The 22440-nt window shown below is 33.8% G+C and overlaps 2 protein-coding genes across 4 annotated transcripts; both read left to right on the top strand.

Annotated features, from left to right (window-relative positions):
* Positions 1-6839: 6839 nt before the first annotated feature.
* LOC130940554 (uncharacterized) lies at positions 6840-11896 on the top strand. 3 transcript variants are annotated; one of them, XR_009070333.1, is made up of 6 exons: positions 6840-6986; positions 7580-8258; positions 8455-9706; positions 9783-10588; positions 10873-11153; positions 11414-11896. XR_009070333.1 is itself a non-coding variant. In XM_057868727.1 (5 exons), the coding sequence occupies exons 2-4, from the start codon at positions 7698-7700 to the stop codon at positions 10586-10588; spliced, it is 2619 nt and encodes an 872-aa protein (XP_057724710.1). In that variant the 5' UTR covers positions 6840-6986; positions 7580-7697; the 3' UTR covers positions 11414-11896. The 3 variants fall into 3 exon arrangements, 1 of the variants encoding a protein (XP_057724710.1); XR_009070332.1 differs by having other exon boundaries at positions 9783-11153; XM_057868727.1 differs by lacking the exon at positions 10873-11153.
* Positions 11897-20088: 8192 nt separating this feature from the next.
* On the top strand, positions 20089-21639 carry LOC130940359 (probable E3 ubiquitin-protein ligase XERICO). The gene is made up of 2 exons (XM_057868471.1): positions 20089-20171; positions 20894-21639. The coding sequence occupies exon 2, from the start codon at positions 21036-21038 to the stop codon at positions 21507-21509; it is 474 nt and encodes a 157-aa protein (XP_057724454.1). The 5' UTR covers positions 20089-20171; positions 20894-21035; the 3' UTR covers positions 21510-21639.
* Positions 21640-22440: the final 801 nt, after the last annotated feature.

Raw genomic sequence — 22440 nt, 5'->3', positions numbered from 1 at the left:
TCCTACAGTGTTTATTTTATTTGCCTTGTCTGACTGATGGCGGTGCGCATGTCGTAGGTGAAGGCAATGCTGCGACGGAAGATGGCGAGTTTAGTATTGGAATGGAATTTGGTTCGGAGAGTCGGTGATATCTGCAATAAAAAACTACACTATCTCTAGAGGAGTTGATTACATTGTGTATGAGTCTGAGCCACAGACATTCTATGCGAAATGCAAGGGGTATGGTGCAGGGTGCGATTGGCTTATCCAGACTAGCTTTATTCGAAAGAAAGCTTGTTGGAAGATAAAGAGATACAATGGCAAGCACACGTGCACCGTGGGAACGATATCACAAGATTATGCCAAGTTGGATTCGGACACAATTGCAAATGTCATTAGGCCGTTGGTCGAATCAGACCCCTCGATAAAGGTGAAGTCTGTAATTGCAAAAGTTCAATCTAGGTTCAACTATACTGTCAGTTACCGCAAGGCTTGGTTGGCAAAGCAGAAAGCTGTTGCCAAGGTTTTCGGTGATTGAAAAGTTTCTTACCAGACTCTGCTAGTATGGTTGAAAGCAATAACGGTTAAAATGCCAAGGTCTCGTGTTCAAATCAAAACGCTCCCCGTTTACTGTGAGACTGAGGAGGTTCAAGGTGTAAGAGTTCTGCACCGCATTTTTTGGAGCTTCTATCCGTGTATTGTAGTATTTAGACACTGCAAGCCACTGGTGCAAGTTGATGGCACGCACCTGTATGAAAAATATAAAGGTGCACTTCTGGTAGCGGTTGCATAAGATGGGAATCAAAACATTGTGCCTATTGCATTTGCCATAGTTGAGGGTGAGACGGCAGACGCATGGGAGTTTTTCCTAACAAATTTGCAGAGATATGTTGTTACCATTGATGGTGTGGGTATTATTTTTGACCGCCATACCTCCATCGACGTTGCAATAGCTCGCAGTAACGGTCGTAGTACACTGGGAGAGGATGGAAGTCAATAATCTCCTCGCCTAGCTGCAATGTATTGTAGCGGTCAAATGTCCATCTGTTAACCCATTGACTGTAAATCTGTCCCTAGTCATGGTTCTGTGCTCCTGTCAACCGCTTGCAATGATCATGACCTTAACGCGGGGCCTGGTGGTATCTGCTGCATCCCGAACTATCGTCTGACCCGGTCTGTCGGGTGCCATTCTATGCACTCGAATGACACTAGAGGCGACTGGGTGGAGCACATAACCATATGGGGAGCGAGGACATCCGGAATCCCCACTCTCATATATGGCCGCCATATAAACTGCACAATAGTTACCAAGAGGCTGATTAGAAAAACTATTCTTCTGAATAAAAACATTGGACATTAATGGTGCAACTTATGTCGTCAACTTCTATGTCATCGAGTCCTCGCCTAAAATGCACAGTAGGCCGTCTATATATCTCGTATGTCGGCGCCAATGACTCCACCTAATGAAAGCAGAATAACAATATTAATAAGAAGAACAAAATAATAATAATAATAATAATAATAATAATAATAATAATAATAATAATAACAACGATAAAAGCCAATACCGTCGCGCTAGTGGAATACCAATATCGCCGAGTTGATCGCGGGGTAAAGGTGCCAGGAACAGCATACGCTCCCATGCCCAAACAAAAAGTAGTATCAGTGGGCTATCCATTTCCTTGCAGTTGTATCGTGAGGCACGACACAACGATCTGTATAGGTGTGCTAGACTGGCTGCCCCCCAACTATACCCTGAAATCCTGTGGAAATCCCGAAGTAGCGGTAGAAACTTCGAATTCAGTCAAACGGTCGACTTATCCGGAAACACAATTGTTCCGAGCACGCAGAAAATGTGCGCTCGGACGTATCGCTCGAGAGACTCCTGCGTATCACAAGGCTCGGTGTCTCTGCACCGCCAGACCCAAGCAATATTAACCTTCCCGAACACGTGATCATCCGGACTGGGCTCCCGACCAAAACACGCAATGCAGTTCTCCACAAAAAACTGGTGGCTGCTATCTGATCTACTCGTAACGGCCTTCCCATTAATCGGGAGACCAAGAATATAGCTCACATCTTCCAATGTCACTGTCACTTCACCGACCGGAAGATGAAATGTGTGAGTCTCCGGCCTCCAGCGTTCCACCAAAGCACTCAGTAGTACAGAATGACCTCTCATTTCGCCTACTCGCGAAACGTGTTGAAACCCAGTCAATGCCAATGTCACTGCAGCTACCTCATTAAAAGTATCTGGCGGATCTAATTTTTTAGGCAATAAATTTCTGATAGGCTGCAAAAAGAAAAATAATCATTATTAAATTCTAAATAATATCGATTAATAATTTGTTCAAAAAAATTAGCAACAACAACTAAACAGTATTATTATTATGTTAAAACATAATAATAAATTATTAAAAATTAATAATAACTTATTCTCACTATCATAATCAGTATTATAAAATAATCATAATAACACTCTAATTATAATAATAATTACTCAAATATAACAATAATAACAATAATAATAACCATTTATTATATTATCTATAACCTACACGGTTTATTATTAACATACAGTATTAATTATTATTACAAAACATTACTAAAGTATTAAACATAATAATTTTTTTAATTAAACATTATTAAAAAACCGTTTACTGTTAACACTTAACAGTATTATTATTATTATTATTATCATAAAAAATAATAAGAAATCACTAAAAAATAATAATAAATTATTACACATTACTGTTATTAAAAATTATTAATAAATTATTCTCATTAACATACCCACTATTATTATTATTATTATAATAATAATAATAATAATAATAATAACAATAATAATAATAATAATGTCACTAACAATACAAGAGATTAATTTGCCTATTAATAACAATAATAATATAATAACAGTATTAAAAAAATTAAACCGTAATGAGAAATAAATAACAACATAATATTAGTTATAATAATATTAATAACCCTAATACTATTTATTACAACACAAATAAATAAAATTCGAATAAATCGATATATTTATTGTTAAATATTAAAAAAATTACTTACAAATTGAAGATGATCCAAATACTCAATAATATATTCTTCTGATTTGGTATAGTCACACACCATTTTTTTTCCTTATACTATGCAGTTCTTCTTCAGCAAGCTCCTTCCCAGTTAACTCTTACTTCCTCACTTTCCTTTAACTATTTCTCACTTTGCTTCAGTAACTAGTTTTTTACTTTGCTTCCCTTTCATCTGCGGTTTTCGCTTATAAGGACCAAACTGAACACCCTTCGAGAACACGTAGCGCGCATGCAGCTAGGGAGCCTGCAAAACGGAACCTGCGTTTGGCTCTGTTGCGCTGACAAACGCATCCTGCGTTTTGCGCAGTCCCAAATTAGTCAACACCTGCTCCTGTCGACATGCAGGGCACGTTTCGCTTGCTAGTTTCCTTCCCTCACCAATCGCAACCTGTGTTTTGCAGGGCCTATATTTTTCTGATTCCAACACCTACAAAACGTTACATGCATTTTGCAGGTTTTTGATCAACGTAGGTCTACAATTGTGGACAACACACCATGCATTCATATACAAGTTTATCACCAATCTTTTATCCATAACCAAATTAATTTCTGTGCCATTCTGTTGGATATGAGATTTGAATTTTATGTATATTTTATGTTTCTTTTAGTTATAAAAAACTATTTTAGATAAATTTTTATATAAATAATATATATTATTTTTATAATTATAATCCAAGAAAAAATTTTAAAGAAAGGAAGGAAAGTCCAAAACAATAATAATAATAATAATAATAATAATAATAATAATAATAATAATAAAAAATTAACTAAAAGTTATTTATCTAATAATCTAAAAATTAAAGAATAAATTATTTTTTCCATATATTAGTGTGATTTAAGGAATTATTTTTGTTCAAATTTTAAATATGTATTAGATTTGATTAAATGCCTGGTTATTTTATCTGTTAGAACTTAGAAGTATATAAAATGGTACAATCTTATCAAATAATAATTAACAAAGAGAATAATTTCTCATTTAACTTTTAAAAAATACCAGAGCAATTACTAATGAATTAAACTCTAATTGAAACCTTACCCCTTAGGGGAAAAAGTAGAAAAATAGAAAAAAAAATAAAAAATGTTGGAACCAACTTTTTTTGTTAATACGTTATTTCCTTCTTAAATTTTTTTTATCTGTCTTTAATATTTATTTGTTCACTATTTTGGTAATAACTGATACTTGGTTATTGAAAAATTATTTCTTAACAAAACAGATTAAATAAAAAATAGGGTGAAGTATGTAAATGTCTTAAATTGAATTTGGTTATATGTATGTTTCTTTTGATTTTCTATATAAATTAAATTAATTAAATTCGATTTATACCTTTTTAATGTGGATTCGATTTAGTCTGTTTCATGCTTCTGGCATAGTCAATCGACATAGTTAGATTCGACTTACTAGCCATAAGCTTTTGACAACGCACAACAATGGTAAATTGAATCAAATGAGTTTGATTTATAGAAGAAGGTAGTCAGTGATAAATCGATACAATTTGTTTCGATTTACTAAACTTGTTGCTCCAAGATAAGTCGAATCTAATTAATTCGAATTACTAGCTAAGATTTCGAAATCAATATTTTGAATTTACTTAATTCGATTTAGTTACGAGTATAGCCTATATATAAATACAACTAGAAAGTTGTTCTTCATAAGAGTGGCACTCATAATGGCTAGTGATGATAGTTTTTTAGTTCTTGTGCACTACAGAAAGACGATTAAAAACAAAATACGAGAGAGAATAAAATTTACTGGTAAAGATCTATTGAGAGTGTTTATTAATCCTTCTACAAGTTTTGCTTAGATTCAGAATACTATAACCCAAAAATTGAGAGTTAATGGCACAAACAGGTGGAGAAATTATTTTATAGGATTTCGATTTCTGTTGTCCTAGATGGTGCGAAGTACGACTCCTTTGTAATATATAGTGAAGATTTGCAAGTTTTGTTTTACTGTCGTTGTTAATTTCCTGAGGTCAGAATCCATGAGGCCAAGCTTGGAGACGTGGTCTCTAGTTCAAGAGGATTGAATCGGATTCCTCAATTTATATAGCAATGCTAGAAGTATTTAGTTTAATTTCTATTGTTGCCTCTTCATCTGTACCTGTAATTGCACCAGAAGTAGTTTTGGTGACATCTCTGTCGTATGTAGTTGACCTCAACTGCGTTAATAATGGAGAAATTGGAGATAATCGATCTTTTGGTGAGCTTGCAATTACGATGGCAGATACTCATGTTATGATCCCAGTTCCAGGGGAGGGTAGAGAACCGAATCCCATGGAGGATGTACTGCGGAATGACGATGATGTGGAATCTGCCATGATAGATGAGGATAGTGATGACGATCTAGTGACAAGTAGTCCAATTAGTTGGGGTGGGTCATCAAGTTCAGGAACTTAGCAATATCCCCTTACTGTATTCTCATGTGCATCCTGAGGAAGCTCACTAAATGTATCCTGGATCCAAGTACACTTTACAGTGAACTTGTCAATACAGTCTATAGGAGGTAACATACCCAGTGGCTTCTCGAACTAAGTCCATGCAAGTTAGCCGCTTTCGATATACTTTTCAAAGTTTGTCAGACATTCACTAACATAGTCTCCATCTATCGGGAGGCAAACTAGTACGCTACATCTAGTACCGTAATTGTGCACTCTCCAAATGACATATGAAAAGTATGTGTCTCTGAACGCTATTTCTCTACAAAAGTACTAACTAACGGCTCATCTAACCTACATCAGTAGTCGTTGAATCTCACATGATAGTATAACTCAACCATTTGCAAGTACGTATGATCTGGTCGTCCAGAGATATACCATGAAGCCTCCTCATGTTAAAAAAAACATTGGGTGGAATGCATAATGATAAAAAAAAATACTAAGAACTATAATAAACTTTACGTAATTAACAAAAAAATACATTAAACGAATTTTAAATTATATATACCCTTTTGGAAAAAGTACCAATAGCTAAAATTATAATCTTACAATATATTAACCTTATTCATAAAAATCAAATTCTCACTAAAGCTAAATCTACCTAACACGAATATTTCTAATAAAAAAAACTTTAATGTACAATCCTAAATCATTATTATCCCCCACATTTCTAATTTAAAAATTCTAACAAACTTCTAACAAATACTCCAACTAACATTTCTAATCAAATACTCTATGTTACTAAGTATTGTTAATATTTTTAATTTAATTTGAAGAAAAAAATTTCATATACTAACATCTTTATTGATGTTATATCCATAGTTTTGAATCTTATCGTTTAAAAGTCTAAGATTTCTCTCTCCCTTAAGGTATTATGGAAGGAATAAAATGGAGATGTAAATCGTATCAAGCTAATTCGAATTCTTATATAGAGTATGCCAAAACTAAATTAAATTAATTGATTTTAATTTTATAATTAGCATCTCTTACTAATTCGTATCTATTTGATTCAATTTACTTTGAGTTTTTCTTTTGTAAATCAAATTCAATAGCTTCGAGTTATTATAAGCTTTATCCAAAATAAAGCGAATTTAATAAATTCAATTTACTATATATTACATAAATCGAATTTTGCTGTTTTGATTTGGCATGTGATTTTAACATATACTAAATTCGATTTATATTAAAAATAAGTATAAAATTCAATTTACATAAAACATCAATTAAAATATGTATGTAATCAAATTCAATTTAAAATATATATCTAATTTTAATCCACACACTCTATATAAATTACTCAAAAAACATCATCATCTCAGTAGGTGCATCAGCTTCCACGCCATTTGCGCTTTAACGGTTAGCAACGAAGCTTCGAGAGAGAGAAAAAAAGAGTTGGGTTTTCAGTTCAGTAGGGTTTCGCTATCTACATAGTACATACAAGAGACACACACAGCGAAGAACCATCATCGCTTCTGACTCCGTAATCTACTAACCCTTTTTCTATTTACAATATTTGAAAACCTTGTAATTTCTTTTCCCTCAATTTTTCCATCTGGAATTTTCGGTGACACATTGCATGCTACTTGTGATATTTCAAAACTGTTTTCTTATTAATAGCATTCTGAATTTCTTTTTCCCCTATTAATTTATCTTTCAAAACACGAGTTGCATGTTGTACTTTTCGTTGTTGTTTCTTACAATGCAAGCTCATGGAGTTTCTGGCTTTAGCCGAAATGTTTCTTAGTAGCTATTCTTTCCTTAGAAGAAAGAAACAACTACCTACATTATTGGTTTCATGCAATTTGTTATACGGTACTTTTTCATATTGATTTTTAATTTTGATGATAACTTGTTCAATCATATGTTATATAACTTGTGCAAATTTTTTCTGTCCCAAAGATAGAAAGTTCTTGTATTTTCCTGCTTTCTGAAAGTAGGGACAAAAAAAAATTCTCTCTCCAAAGGCAACCTTAAGAAGCCTTAGAAAACAGTTATATGATCAGGATTTAATCCCACTTGTGTGTTATTTCGTTGACCTTTTTGTGTTCTAATATTTTCGTGATGTGTTTGCAGCACTGGTTGATAAATAGCAGTTGGTTGGAACAATAAGAGAGACAATCCAAGTAACAAAAGGTTGGAAGAGGGATGAAAAGATATAAAATAGTTTACAAGTAAAAAAGAAGAGGAAAGAATGGATACTAGCAACAATATTGTTGCTATTGTGTATTTTGATGGTTCTATTAGTACAGCCACAAATGAAGGTGTGACATTTATATGTGATGAACCAACATTTTTCACAATTTCCCAAACCATGTCCTTCGTGGAACTAAACGCTGGTCTTTGTCAAGATATAAATGGCGGCAATAAAAGGGAAGTGGTGAAAATAAAATACAGGTGTCCAATATCAATTGTTAATGGAAATATAAAATATCAAGCAGTTAAAATAAGCAGTGACAATGATATGAGACTACTGTGTATGACATATAGACAGTTTCAACCACACATTACTGTCATTGAGCTATATGTAGAGTTCGAAGATGTTGCTAAAGCCAATGACGATGGAGCTGGTCCCAGTTCATGTCCGGTCAAAGAGCAGTGTGATGAAGAAGTTCCGACATCATGTCCAGCTAATCAGCAGTGCAATGAAACAATTCTGAGATCATGTTCAGCTAACAAGCAGTGCGATGAAACAGTTCCGTGTGTATCTCCAGCTAACCATCAGTGTGATGAAACAGTTCCTAGTTCATATCCAGTGAGTTATAGTTTATTTTGTCTCATTAATGTTTTGATGTTCTTGTGGAATGTTATTTTTATGTTTTCTTTTTTGGGTACAGAATTCTATAATTTTTTTATTCTTGTGAATAATGATGTCTGTTGTTTACATTTTATTTTTATTTTCACTAATATATTGTTTTTTTGTTTTTAATTAATATTTTCCTACAAGCCAGCAACTTGAAGAAGTTAAGCCAAGCCCATTTCCAATAAGAGGTACAGAGTGTGAAATTAACAATAGTGAAAGTGATAATTTCTTAGAACAAGAACATAGAAGTGGTGGCAATGGTGCAGATGATACTGATGGTTGTGAAGATGAGGAGAATGTACCAAATAGAGTGGCTATTGAGCATCCATTCAAGCCTGTACCATTCATGCGTACTTTAGATCTTGAAGCTATGCATGCCCCTGAGTTTCCAGAGTATGTAAATGTGAGTAAGAATTATGCTGCAAATGGTGAATTGTGTGTTGGAATGCTATTCAAGAATAAAGAGGGTGTAGTACAAGCAATTAAAAATTACAGTTTATCTAAATCAGTGGATTACAAAGTTCATGAGTCAGAACCAGCAACTTTTTATTGCAAGTGCAAGTACTTTGGTTCAGGGTGCAAATGGCTTGTTAGGGTCAGTTTCATAAAGAATAAGGATGTTTGGGAAATCAGGAGATACAATGGACCACACACCTGTAACTCAGAGATGGTCTCTCAAGACCATACAAAGTTGGATTCTGACATGATTGCACAACATATAGGGCCTATGGTCCGAGATGATCCGTCTTTCAATGTAAATAATGTGATTTCAGAGATTCAATCTCGGTATGGATACACAACAACATACCGTAAAGCATACTTGGCAAAACAAAAGGCAATTGAAAATGTTTATGGTAGTTGGGAGGGCTCATTTGAAATTCTGCCGAAATGGTTGGAAGCATTGTCTCTCATTGTTCATGGTTCAATTGTTGAACTTGAAACACTACCAGCCTACCATGGCACTGAGCTGTTGCCGAATGTTCGATTATTCCATCGATTGTTTTGGACATTTGGGCCTTGCATAAAAGCGTTTGAACATTGCAAACCAATAGTCCAAGTAGATGGGACACATTTGCATGGAAAATATGAAGGGACTTTATTGGTTGCAGTTGCACAAGATGGCAATCAAAGTCTATTGCCAATCGCTTTTGCAATTGTTGATGATGAGACCGTAGATGCATGGTATTTTTTTCTATTTAACCTACGTAAGCATGTAGTGATGAAGGATGGGGTTACCATCATTTCTGATGACCACGAGTCAATTAGAACAGCAATAAATCGATGTCATGATATGTGGGCACCACCGAAAGCATTTCACATGTATTGCATTCGACACATAGCTTCTAATTTCTTGAGGAAATTTGAGAAGCCCTACTTGCATCGACTTGTTGTGAGCATAGGTAACATACATTTTGTTTTTGTTTGTGACTTATGATCTTTTCAAAATATCTCAACCAACTACATCTTGTTTTGCAGGGTATTCAAGGACTGAGCGTGAATATAATTACCACTACAAGCAAATGTGTCAACATGGCGATGCATATACCAAGTGGCTTGATGAAATTCCTCGAGAAAAATGGGTTCAAGCCTTTGATGGTGGACACCGATATGGACATATGACGACGAATCTTGTTGAATGTATAAGTTCTGTGTTAAAAGGGGTTCGTAATCTTCCCATTGCAGCCTTGGTTAGAGCAACATACCTTCGGTTGTGTGAGTTGTTTGCTTCCAAAAGTAGAGAGGTATATGCTCGAAAAGATACGGGAAATGTTTTCTCAGAAATGCTGATGACACGCCTACAAAAAAACCAGCTCGCAGCTGAAAGTGTACTTGTTACTGCATTTATAAGTGAAAATGAGATATTTTATGTTCAAGAGCCATCAAGCAAGGAAGAACTAAAAGTTGATTTAAGGCATGGATACTGTGACTGTGGTGATTTTCAAACTGATCGATATCCATGCCCTCATGTAATTGCGTGCTGCTCCAATCAAAACATCAATTGGGAAGTTTATGTTAATGATATTTATAGGATTGATAAAGTTTGCAAGTTGTATGAGAAAGAGTTTGAGGTGGTGGGGCATCAAAGTACATGGCCAGTATATAATGGCCCAAGAATTCAGCCAAACTCCTTGTCAAAGCGCAATATGAAAGGTCGGCCCAAATCAACTAGTTTTCTAAACGAAATGGATGAGCGTGAAATACACCAACTCAAGCGTCGCCGTCGTGAAGGACTTAGAGGCAAACGAGTTCGACGCAGAGTTAAGTCAAGTTTGCAGTTATGAGTAAGTTCTTGATGATCTTTGTATGTATTGATTAATGCAAAATGGACTTTCATTTATTACTTTTTCAATCTTGATGCGATGATTTATTAAATAGATATATTAATATAAAGGATTGCTCTTTAAATAACGGTAGTGTTGCTCTTAATCTTTTAAGGACCATTCTGACTGTTAATCCAAAATATTAGTTTTTTTCCCTCACGATGATGGCTTTTACCTTAGCTATGATGCGCTTTTGTATGGCTTTGGTTATTATGTGTCTGTGGATAACTACTTGGTACTTGTAGCTTGGAATGAGAGAACTAAGGAAACCGGCTTGATTTCTTTACCTTGAGAACCATGATGGATTAATCTTGATGCTTTACCTCCCAAAACCTTGGAATGGTATCACTGGCGAACTGATTGTATTACTTTGATCTGGGAGAGAGGAGTTTCTCCACGACGCCCACCTGCACCACAGTCATGACTCACCGTTAAGTCTTCACTCCAATCTCGTTCTACTAGGAGGGTGCTAGCCTTGTATTTCTATGATAATGTTAAAAATAAAATATGCAGAAGATGAAAAAGGGTATGTTACATGTGCTTTGCACCATGTTAGTTTTGTTAATTTTGCTTGTCATGATTTATGCTTGGTATGCATTATGCATAAACTTGCAACCAAATGTGATCTTTGACTATTGATGGTGAATTTGAATTTATGAGTTCTTAAGGAATCAATCAATTAATCCATGTCTTGCTTCTTATGTTAAGCTCTGGCTTTGAGGTTTTAGGTTAAATTCTTTTCTGATGTCTAATGTGGTGAGTTTTACTGCTTGATCTTCACTGCAGAGCAAATTCTTCACCAAGAATGTTTTGAACAACTAGATGTTGCTACAGATCAGAATCATAAAAGGATCTAACAACGAAAGAAAATCAGGAGTGAAATAATTCAACAACTTAGACATGTGACTCGGTGCTAAGTAAGGTGTATGGTTCACAAGTTGAGCTAGAAGCAGCTTGAAGAAACTTTGGTGTTAATTTGCCTTAAAGTATGGTTTTCATCCTAATATGAATGTGAAAGAAACTCGAGAACATTTGAAAGTGCAAATGGAGTTTATCGTGCTACTCAAATCCAATTTCTCTTTTGACTAAATCTAGTAGTAATGTTTCTTTAATTTTTTGCTTTTCCTTTTTATGTTTCATTTTTAGGCCAACATTAATACTTTGACCTTGAGTGAACACCCAATTCAATCTCTCGGCATTATTTCGAAGGACGAAGTGTTCCCTAACAGAGAAAGACTCATTTAAGTTCTAGTTCCTTAATAACATGATTTTTCCGTCATTTTTTACTGTTAATTCGTAATGAAAATTGCTTAGGTGGCACGTTTAAGTGATAAGTGTCATATATTCATATTATCATTGTCAAATTGGTTAAGAATTTATTTGTTTTTAAATTTAAATTAGTCAATAATTTATTTGTTTCTATTCACTTATACAAAATATTGTTTTAATGTTAAATTAGTTAGAGGTTTGTTTGTCATGAATTTATTTGTCTTAAAAAGATTTGATGCAATATTTTTTTAAAATTAATTTTTTATTATTGTGAAATTCATTATATTAATATTTTTTAGTAAATTCTTGAATATATAGTATAATAAATATTAATTAATTCATAAATTATTCAAATTAAAAAATATTATTTATTAGAAATCTAAATAAATAATTTTTAGTGAAATTTTTAAATATATAAATAAAAAATAATACAATTAAGAACAAGGAATATTAGTGAAAATTGACAATTTATAAACTAGTAAACACGCATATATAATAATAATAATTATAATATTTATACTAAACCTTGATATGTACAAAATTTTTTGAGTAATAGGAAATTCAATTTGTCATCACTTTAAATTTAATTAATAATTGCATTTGACTAACTTTTATAAAGAATCTGCTAGTCATCCTTATTGACTTGATGTCACTTCTTGTGGTTACTTATCATGTAATTTTGGCAATTCTTTTATGTAGGTTTAAGTGTTTTTACATAAAAAAAATATAATATAAAAATTACTACTTTTGTACATTAAGGATGTTATTATTTATTGTCTAATAATTCACTCATATATCAAATAGTAATATATTACACAGTTACTTTTTTTTAAAATTATATTACTAATTTATTAATTGTATTTTAATTTTTATTAATATTCTTTGTTCTTAATTGCAAATTTTTTATTTATATTGTTAGATACAAGAGACTAAGAGAGTAATCTGAAGAGTGTATTATACAGTGTGATCAAAGGTACAATATACAAGAGGTATTTATAGGTACTAAATGAATCAGAGTAATAAATGCATAGAATCCTATAATTAATATACAGATATACTATATAAATATAGATGATACTAATTGATCCTAATTGATACTAATGATTCTCTAACATCCCCCCTCAAACTCAAGTGGGAGCTAAGGATACCAACTTGAGTTTGGATAACAAAGTCCGGAAACGAGTCGGGTGATGAGCTTTCGTGAAGATATCAGCAGTCTGGTCTAGTGTTCCAACAGCAATGAGACGAATAGCATCAATAAGGATACGTTGCCGAACAAAGTGACAATCAAACTCAATGTGTTTGGTGCGTTCATGAAAGATATCATTATGAGCGATCTGAATAGCACTGCGGTTATCACAAAAAACATCAGTAGGGGACGACTGAGGAGCACCCAAATCTTCGAGAAGCCAACGAACCGAGACAACTTCAGCAGTGGTGTCAGCGAGGGCACGGTATTCAGCTTCTGTGCTTGAGCGAGCAGTGAACGTTTGCTTCTTAGCACGCTAAGAAATGAGAGCGTCGCCAAGAAACAAACAGTAACCAGTAGTAGAACGACGATCAGTGGGATTACTAGCCCAATCAGCATCGGAGTAAGCCTGAAGAGACAAAGAGGAATGGACAGAAAAATAAAGACCATGAAAGAGAGTGCCTTTGATGTAGCGAAGAATGCGTAGAACTGCCGCATAGTGAGTAGTACGAGGAGTTGACAAGAACTGGCTAAGTACATGAACCGGATAGGCGATGTCTGGTCGGGTGACAGTCAAGTAGACGAGACCGCCAACTAACTGTCGATAGAGAGTCGGATTATCCAAAACAGTGCCATCCATAGGGGTAAATCGAACATTAGGCTCAAGAGGAGTAGACTCATCAGTGCGACTATCTGTAATCCTAGCACGAGCAAGAAGATCTGAAGCATACTTAGCCTGAGAGAGATATATGCCATCATCGGTGGAGATGACCTCGAGACCAAGAAAATAGCTGAGAGAACCAAGATCTTTCATCTCAAAGGTACAGTGAAGTGAGGCCTTGAGATCAGAAATACCATCAACATCATCCCCAGTAATTATCATGTCATCAACATACAAAAGTAGAAGAACAACTCCACGTTCGCTTTTACGAATGAAGAGCACATTCTCATGAGGGCTAGAAGTAAAACCAAGACTGCATATGGTAGTGCTGAACTTGTCAAACCATTCACGAGGAGCTTGCTTAAGTCCATAAAGTGCCTTGCGAAGGAGACAAACCTTATTAGAAGGACAAGGATATCCTAGAGGTGGTTTCATATAGACTATCTTTTTCAAATCCCCATTAAGAAATGCATTCTTCACATCCATCTGACTGAGAGACCATTTTTTAACCTCGGCAATGGCAAGAAGAGCTCTAACAGACGTAAGACGAGCGACAGGGGCAAAAGTCTCTTCATAATCAATACCATACTCTTGCGTACAACCTTGAGCAACCAAGCGGGCCTTATAACGGTCAATAGAGCCATCAGAGCGAGTCTTGATCTTGTATACCCATCTACTGCCCACAACTTCCTGATCAGAAGGAGGATCAACCAGATCCCAAGTGTGTGCTTTTTCAAGTGCCTGTAATTCTTCTTGCATTGCTTGTTGCCAATTTGGGTTTGAGGAGGCTTCTCTTTAATGTCTTGGGTTCATGTTGATGAAGAATAGTAGAAAAGCAATGGTAATCAAGAAGATGAGGAGGTGAATTCCTTACCCTAGAAGAACGAGCGGGAGGAGGAGGCATGACGGTAGGAGCAGGATCATCATCCGGTCTGGAATCATCAGGAGATGGAAAAGGCGGAGGAACAGGAGGCTGTGGAGGGTCACTCGAGATAGGACCTGTAGAATCATCACTAGGAAAAAGATCAATATTGGGGTTAGTAAACAAAGGTGACTGAGTAGTAAGAATCGACTCAAAGGATGAGAACCGAGAAAACATGTGATGCTCCCAGAAGACAACATGACGAGATATACGAATACGTTTAGAGAGAGGATCCCAACAACGATAACCCTTGTGTTCAGTGCCATAACCAAGAAAACAACACATACGAGCCCGAGGTTCAAGTTTACTATGTTCATGAGGCTGAAGAAGAACAAAACATACACAACCGAAAATTCGAAGAGAACTGTAATCTGGGGGGTATGATAAAGACGCTCAAAGGGAGTAACATTACCAAGAACAGAAGAAGAGAGTCTATTGATAACATGAACAGCAGTAAGAACAGCTTCACCCCAAGTACGCTCAGGACACGAAGAAGAAAGGAGCATTGCACGGACGGAGTCAAGAATATGACGGTGTTTGCGTTCAGCTCTACCATTTTGTTGAGACGTACCAGGACAAGAAAATTCAGACAGAGTACCCTATTCTGCAAGAAAGGCTAAGAGTTTGGAATCACGGTATTCCATAGCATTATCATGTCAAAAAACCTTAATGACCTTGGAAAACTGAGTTTTAATCATAGTAGCAAAGTTGATATAGATCTGAGGTAACTCATGGCGATTAGTCATCAAATAAACCCAAGTAAAACGGGAATAATCATCAATGAAAACGACAAAGTATCGAGCTCCGCCCATAGAGGCAGTGGGAGCGGGGCCCCAAACATCAGAGTGAATGATATCAAAAGGAGAGCAAGCAAGAGATGAATTATTGTGAAAAGATAAAGCAGGTTGTTTGGCAGTTTGGCAAGAAATACAGTCAAAAGATTCATTCGGAACCTGACCTAAAACACCCTGAGACACAAGAGGACGCAGTTTTCCTAAGGAGGTGTGGGCAAGACGTTGATGCCATAAGTGAAGGGTAGAGGGAGAATAAGCAGCACAGAGATTTGGTACAGGAGGAATATGAAGACTTTCGAGTTCAAACAACCTTCCGACCTTACGTCCAATCCCGATGATTTGTCCCGTCCGAAGATCCTGTACACGACAACCAGAAATAGAAAAGGTGACGTCAAAACCCAAATTAACAAGTTGACCAACAGAAATAAGATTGAAGTTTAATTTGGGAATGTAGTAAGTATTAGGAAGATTAAGAGATGACTGGGATATAGAACCCTTGTGTGTTGCATGCAAGAGGGAGCCATTTGCAGTGTTGACAAAAGGTCCATTTGTAGTTGTAGACATGGACGAGAAAATATTACGCAATGGAGACATGTGATTAAAGCAACCCGAGTCAAAGTACCATTTAGAATTACCTGGAGGGGTCGATAAAGCAGCAGGGGTATTACCAGAAACAGAGAGAAGACGCTGTAGAAGAGATGCAATATCAGATAGAGAGACAGGAGACGGGTTGAAAAGTGCAGAGGTGGTAGGTTCAGTAGTAGCAGCAACAGCAGAAGCAAGCGCAGGACGTGGTAGACGAGTAGGACAGGTAGTAATCAAATGTCCCGAGAGCTTACAATAACGGCAGAACAACTGTGAACAATGGTAGCTAATATGCCCTTTCTGGTGGCATGTGCGACATTCAACAGTGGGGCAGACAGAGAAAAGGTGCCCAAAACGGTTGCAGTTTCGACAGAATGTATCCTTTCTGTCTGTGGCAACAGAAACATCCGACTTTTTCATAACAGTAGTCACACAAATCAAAGAGAGGAGAGAAAACTGCAATTTCGAAGCAGAAAATGAGAAATCGAAATGCAAAATCGGAAAGAGCTCACCAAAAAACCTTAGAGAGGGTCCCACAGGTCAGCCACGTTAGCGCCACGTCAGGGCAACGGAGACACGTGGCAGCCCGTGAGAGGATGAGAAGGACGAGCTGGCGTCGAGGTGGCGGTTGGGTCAACGCGCGGGCCGGGTCGGGTCAAGAGCGGTGCGCGGGTCGCAGGGAAGGCTGGTGGCGTGACACGTGGCGGCTTCAGGATCGTTGGATCAACAGCAAGATCCAACGGCTACTGAAGCATCTCGGGGGAGGATCAATGGAGGTGGACAGCGAGCTTCTAGCGGCGCGTGGCGGCGCGTCCCGGGGCTTCTGGCGGCGATCTCGGCGGCGTTGGAAAGCTGACGACGAGAGGATCACAATGGTGTCGGAGGTGACGAACCAAAGCGTCGGAAACAGATCGAAAAAGGCGAGCAAAGAGGCACATGTGGAAGCTGGAAGGAAGAGCAACCTGGTTGTGGCAGCGTCTTTCGGCGGCGCGTGGAAGGGCGTCTGGCTGCGTTGAAATCACGGCGACAAGACGAACAAGATGGTTATGGGGGTGACGAACCAAAGCGCGAAAAGAGAACGAAAAAAGAGGCCAAAGAACACTGCCGGAAAGGAAAAACAATGGGGCTATGAACTAATATTCATTGAAAAAAAAAAGGCCTAAGCTCTTGATACCATGTTAGAAACAAGAGACTAAGAGAGTAATTTGAAGAGTGTATTATTCAGTGTGATCAAAGGTATAATATACATGAGGTATTTATAGGTGCTAAATGAATCAGAGTAATAAAGGCATAGAATCATATAATTAATATACAGATATACTATATAAATATAGACGATACTAATTGATCCTAATTGATGCTAATGATTCTCTAACATATATATTTAAAAATTATAGCAAGAATTATTTACTTAGTTTCGTAATAAATAATATTTTTTAATTTGAATAATTTATTAATTTATACTTATTATATCATATATTTAAGAATTTATTAAAAAAGTATTAATATAATAAATACCATAAAAATAAAAAATTAATTCAAACAAAATATTGTATCAATTTTTTTTAAAACAAATAGGTCTTTCACTAATTTGATGTCAAAACGACATCGTTTTATCTGAATAAATAAAAACAAATAAGTCCGTGATTAATTTGAATTTAGAGACATATAATTTCTTAACTAATTTGACAGTGACAATATAACACTTAACATACTAGTTTATTATCTAAACATGACATTTAAATAATTTCCATTATAAATTAACGGAAGAAATAACGGAAGGATCTAGTTGTCTCCAAAATGTTAAGGGCTGAATTGAGTTTTATTCCTTTGACCTTTTAAGCTATGGTTGAGAGTATTTAATATTTGATTAATGATAAAAAGTTTTAATTAATTTTCTTAGTTATTTCATAATTTTTAAATTAGTAAAAATTGACATATATATTTTATTTTTTTAAAAATTATAAAATTAAAATTTAAAATTTGTTTAAAAATAAAAATAATTAAAAAAGAATTAAAATTTTGAATTATTTAGTGTTATTTAGAGATTGAATTTGTTACTTTTAATATACTTTTTAGGATTTAACTATTTTCTACGCTAAAAATTTAATGTATTAGCTTAATAATAGAAAATTTTCAAATTTATTTATATATTTAGTGTATTGAAAATATAAACAAATTATCTTTTAAATAATTTTTAGTAAAATATTTTACTTCATGATATTCTTAAAATATATCCTTTATGTTAGTAAAATCCTAATTTTATTACATGGTTATAGATTTTGATTACTGAATCATCATTTTGAGAGGATTTTTTACTTATGTAAGTATGTAACAGATACTGGTCCAAAATTACTTCAATAACACCGTAAGACAAAAATATCACGAGGATCCTCATCCACAGTTTTGTATGTATTCATAGAATATTTGTATTGTAGTATATATGTCACTATATCAAAACCAGTGATGTGTGCCTTGTCCATATTTTCATTTTCCAGACTGGAAGATTAGAAAATCAGTATGAACATATACAGATTTGGAAACATTCGTGATGTCATTAAAAGAAAAAGAGAAAAAAAAATGAGCAAGGCAAAAATATTTTTATAAACAAAAAGAAAAAAAAAAACAACATTGATACATGCTTAATGTTTTAGAAATACAAAAATATTATTTGATGAACATAATTCTTTAGATATACAATCCTCGTTATATATTTAATAAAGACAATGACGGTTGTTTCCTACAGATAAACATTAGCATTTTTCTATATTTAAATGATAGATAAAGACAAAATTAAAATAAAAATGAAAAACACTTTTGTGTTGTCTTTTTCTAGCATTTTATTTTCAGATAATAATGCTGTTAAAAATACATTTAGTTATTTATTTTTATTTTTTTTCATAATTCTACACGTAGAAATGAAAAAATGCTTGTAAATATTTCCAAAGCATATATTAAATATGTTATAATAGGTATCCAATATTTTTTCTATTATGATAATAATATATATAATGGAACAAAAAGTATAAGCTAAAGTGTTACTTATATTAGAAGGAGTACAGTGAGTATATTTCTATTTTAGGATTAAAGTATATTCTTTATCTATAAAATTTGTTAAAAATTTAAAAAATTCATAAATTTTATTTTATTTTAATTTATTTTAAACATTTTTAATTTATATTAAATATACTCCTGCAACTCAATTTGAATAAGTTTAGAATCAATTAATTTTTCAATAATTAGTCTCTAATTGTATCTGATTTGTTTGTGTGAAAAATTATTCTTGTAAAATTATCATTAAATTAGTCTTAAATTTTTTAAAAAATTAATTATCAATAATATATTTAACATAAATAAAATTTATAAACAAATAAAAACAAAATAAATTTTTGTAGTATATTTAAAATTTTTGATAAATTTTAAAAATAAAAAATATACTTTAAATATTGGATTTAGCTAAGAATATATTTAAAAATTATTCTTAGTAGAAGATTTTTAAATTTTTATTTTAATAACTACATAATAAATATATTAAAAATTTAAATATCATATATTTTTTATAAAATTGTTTTCAATTAATATTTTGTAAAAGATATATGTTGACTATATTTTTAAATGTTTTAAAATGGCAACGGATCAACTTCTATTGTATATAATTATATAACTAAGATTTGAAAATTTTCATTTTTTACATTACAATTATATTTACTTATTTATGGATTACTAATAAAATAGAGATTTACATACCATTTTTTTATATGAATTTAATAGTTAAAAATATTAAATAATAATTTAATTAAATTTATCGAATTATTTAATAATTTTTAAATATTAATTTAACATAAAATAAGTTTTCACTTAATAATAATTATACTGTGCATTAGTACCCAAGAAAAAAATAATAAAAAAAAGGTTAACCATGGTTAGGAACACGTTTCGAGGAACAAAAGGGGTGGCTAACTAACCATGGTTAAAGGAGTGTGGTTAGTTGGCCCAAAATGCCAATTATCAGTGTTTGGAAGGTGGTGGGGTTCCTCTATCTATAAAGCAAAGAGAGAAATTCAGAGTTTCATTCATCAAAAACCCAGAAAACCCGTAATCTTCAAAATCCTATCTTCCAACTTGTAAGTCTCAAAAGCGCAATCTTTTTCTTCTGGGGTTTTGGTTTTCTCTTCTGGGTCATCTCTGAAATCAATCATGATTCATATTGAATTGTTTTTAGAAAAAATATAAAAATGCTAGATCGTGTGAATTATGTGTGTGTTCTTGTTCTGTTGATATGTGAAGTTTTGATTTTTATTGCTCCTGTAGTATTTATTATGTGCAATTTTAATGAATATTCTATTACATGAATGCTTCTTTTAGTTGGTTTCTGTTAGATCTCGCTGATGAAGAAGCTACCCTGAAATGCTTGTTACTTATTTTCCTCAATTTGTGCAATCTGGATTTTTTTACACAAAATTATATGCTACTTAGGATTTTGTTTTTTTTATTTGTTGCATCATTCTCATATTTTAATTTCCTGGTCTTTTGAAACACAGAATTTGTGTTTTCATTGATTTTTCCTTCTAATTCAAGCTCATGGCATGTGTCATGTGTGTGACTTTTTATTGTTCTTCTAATTGCTATCATGTTTTTTCTTTCATATTGCTTTAGAAATTAACTAGTGAAATCAGATACTATGTATAGAACTAAATAAGGAACCATAGAAAATAGCTATAATATGTTCAGGATTTAACCCCAATTTGTATGCTATTTCAATCTATAATTTTTATTATTCATTATCTTATTCAACTTGTTTTAGTTTATTTTAAGTTCTCTAATAATTTCATTAATATGATTACAGGTCAAAGCTGTTTTACCTTCCTCTGTGGTTGAACAAGTTTTCATATCAATTTGGTTCACTCTTTCCATGTTTATTGATCCTTCTTGATTCAGAAACAATCTGTTGTTCTAAATTGGTGTTCGAATCGGCATTGATAAAGAAAATGGGCCTCTCAAGTCTGCCATCGCCGTCCGAAGGAGTGCTATGTGCACTTCTTGTTAACACTGTGCTCTCAGTCTCCATATTTAAAGGCATTGTTAGGACAATCCTTCACATTGTTGGCATCCACCTTTCATCATCCTCTTCGCCGAACGCCACCTCCCAGAGCCATCAACCATCCGAGACATTCGAGTTCCTCCTTAGCCCCTCAGAAACATTCATCGAAGAGTTTAGGAGCCGCACGCCTACAATCCGCTTCGACAGCATGTTCTCCTGTGGGAAACCTGAACATGACTGCTGTGTGTGCCTCTCTCAATTTGAGCCGGAATCTGAGATAAACCGCTTGCCCTGCGGCCATCTCTTCCACAAAGTGTGCTTGGAGAAGTGGTTGGATTATTGGAACATCACATGCCCACTTTGCAGGAACCCTTTGATGCCTGAAGACAATGATCCATGGCTCTTAGTAAGCAATGAATGAGTGAAATCATGCTTTTGCTAAAGGAATGAGTGTGAATGTTTCATTATCATTGTACAGTTTTTAGTGTACATATCCTTTTTTTCTTTCTTTTTTTTGATGTTGATGCATCTTGATACCCTTTGCCACTTTATATCCTTTATCTATGTTTTGTTTGTGCTCTTCAAGCACAGACTGAGGGATACATACTTTTTTGCTTGAAACTTGAAAGTTATATCTATGTTTGCTCATAATGGCCCTCCTCTTGTTCTGAGCTTTAAATTCCATATTGGGAATTTGATCCTGTATGAAACCCAAAAAAAATGTATTCCTTTTTTGGAGCACTTTGATGAGTTTGATCACCATGTATGTATAGTTTAGTAACCTGTAAATTAAATGTGGTTGGCAATAAGTTTGCATAACAACTAAACTAGGTGATTTTGCCGTGTTAATGTTGATCAATAATTATGTTATTAGATATAGTGGGTTCCTTAGTACTTGGTATATATAAGGTAGTAGCTTGTAAATTAATGTGGTTTGCAATTACTTGTAAAGTTATTATAAAATAGGATTGGATTTTTTTTTTATGGGCGATTAGTGTAAAATTTACGTCTAAATATAATTATATATTGGTGGAATCTATTATTCTTATAGTTATAGAAGTTATATAAGAGTATTGTTAAGGTTTTCTTATAATGGATAAGGAGAAATTGAAAAGTTTAAGAGATCAATTCATAGATAAACTAAAGGTTTTGATAGTTTTTTTGAGAGATGGTATAAGAACGATTTTAGTAACATGATATGAAAATGATAAAGTTTGAAAAAAAGATAAAAAAAAGATAGATGATATTGTAAGCAATGAGGTATATGATGAAATAGTAAAAGTAAAAAAAGATGTTAGTTACTTGCTGTAAAAAATAGTATGTGAAAAAAGAAATACATTAAAAACAGATGT

This window comes from Arachis stenosperma, chromosome 7, assembly GCF_014773155.1.
Source record: "Arachis stenosperma cultivar V10309 chromosome 7, arast.V10309.gnm1.PFL2, whole genome shotgun sequence".
NCBI lineage: Eukaryota > Viridiplantae > Streptophyta > Magnoliopsida > Fabales > Fabaceae > Arachis > Arachis stenosperma.
Note: the sequence above shows the minus strand (reverse complement) of the source record. Positions and strands in the feature narration are given on the sequence as shown.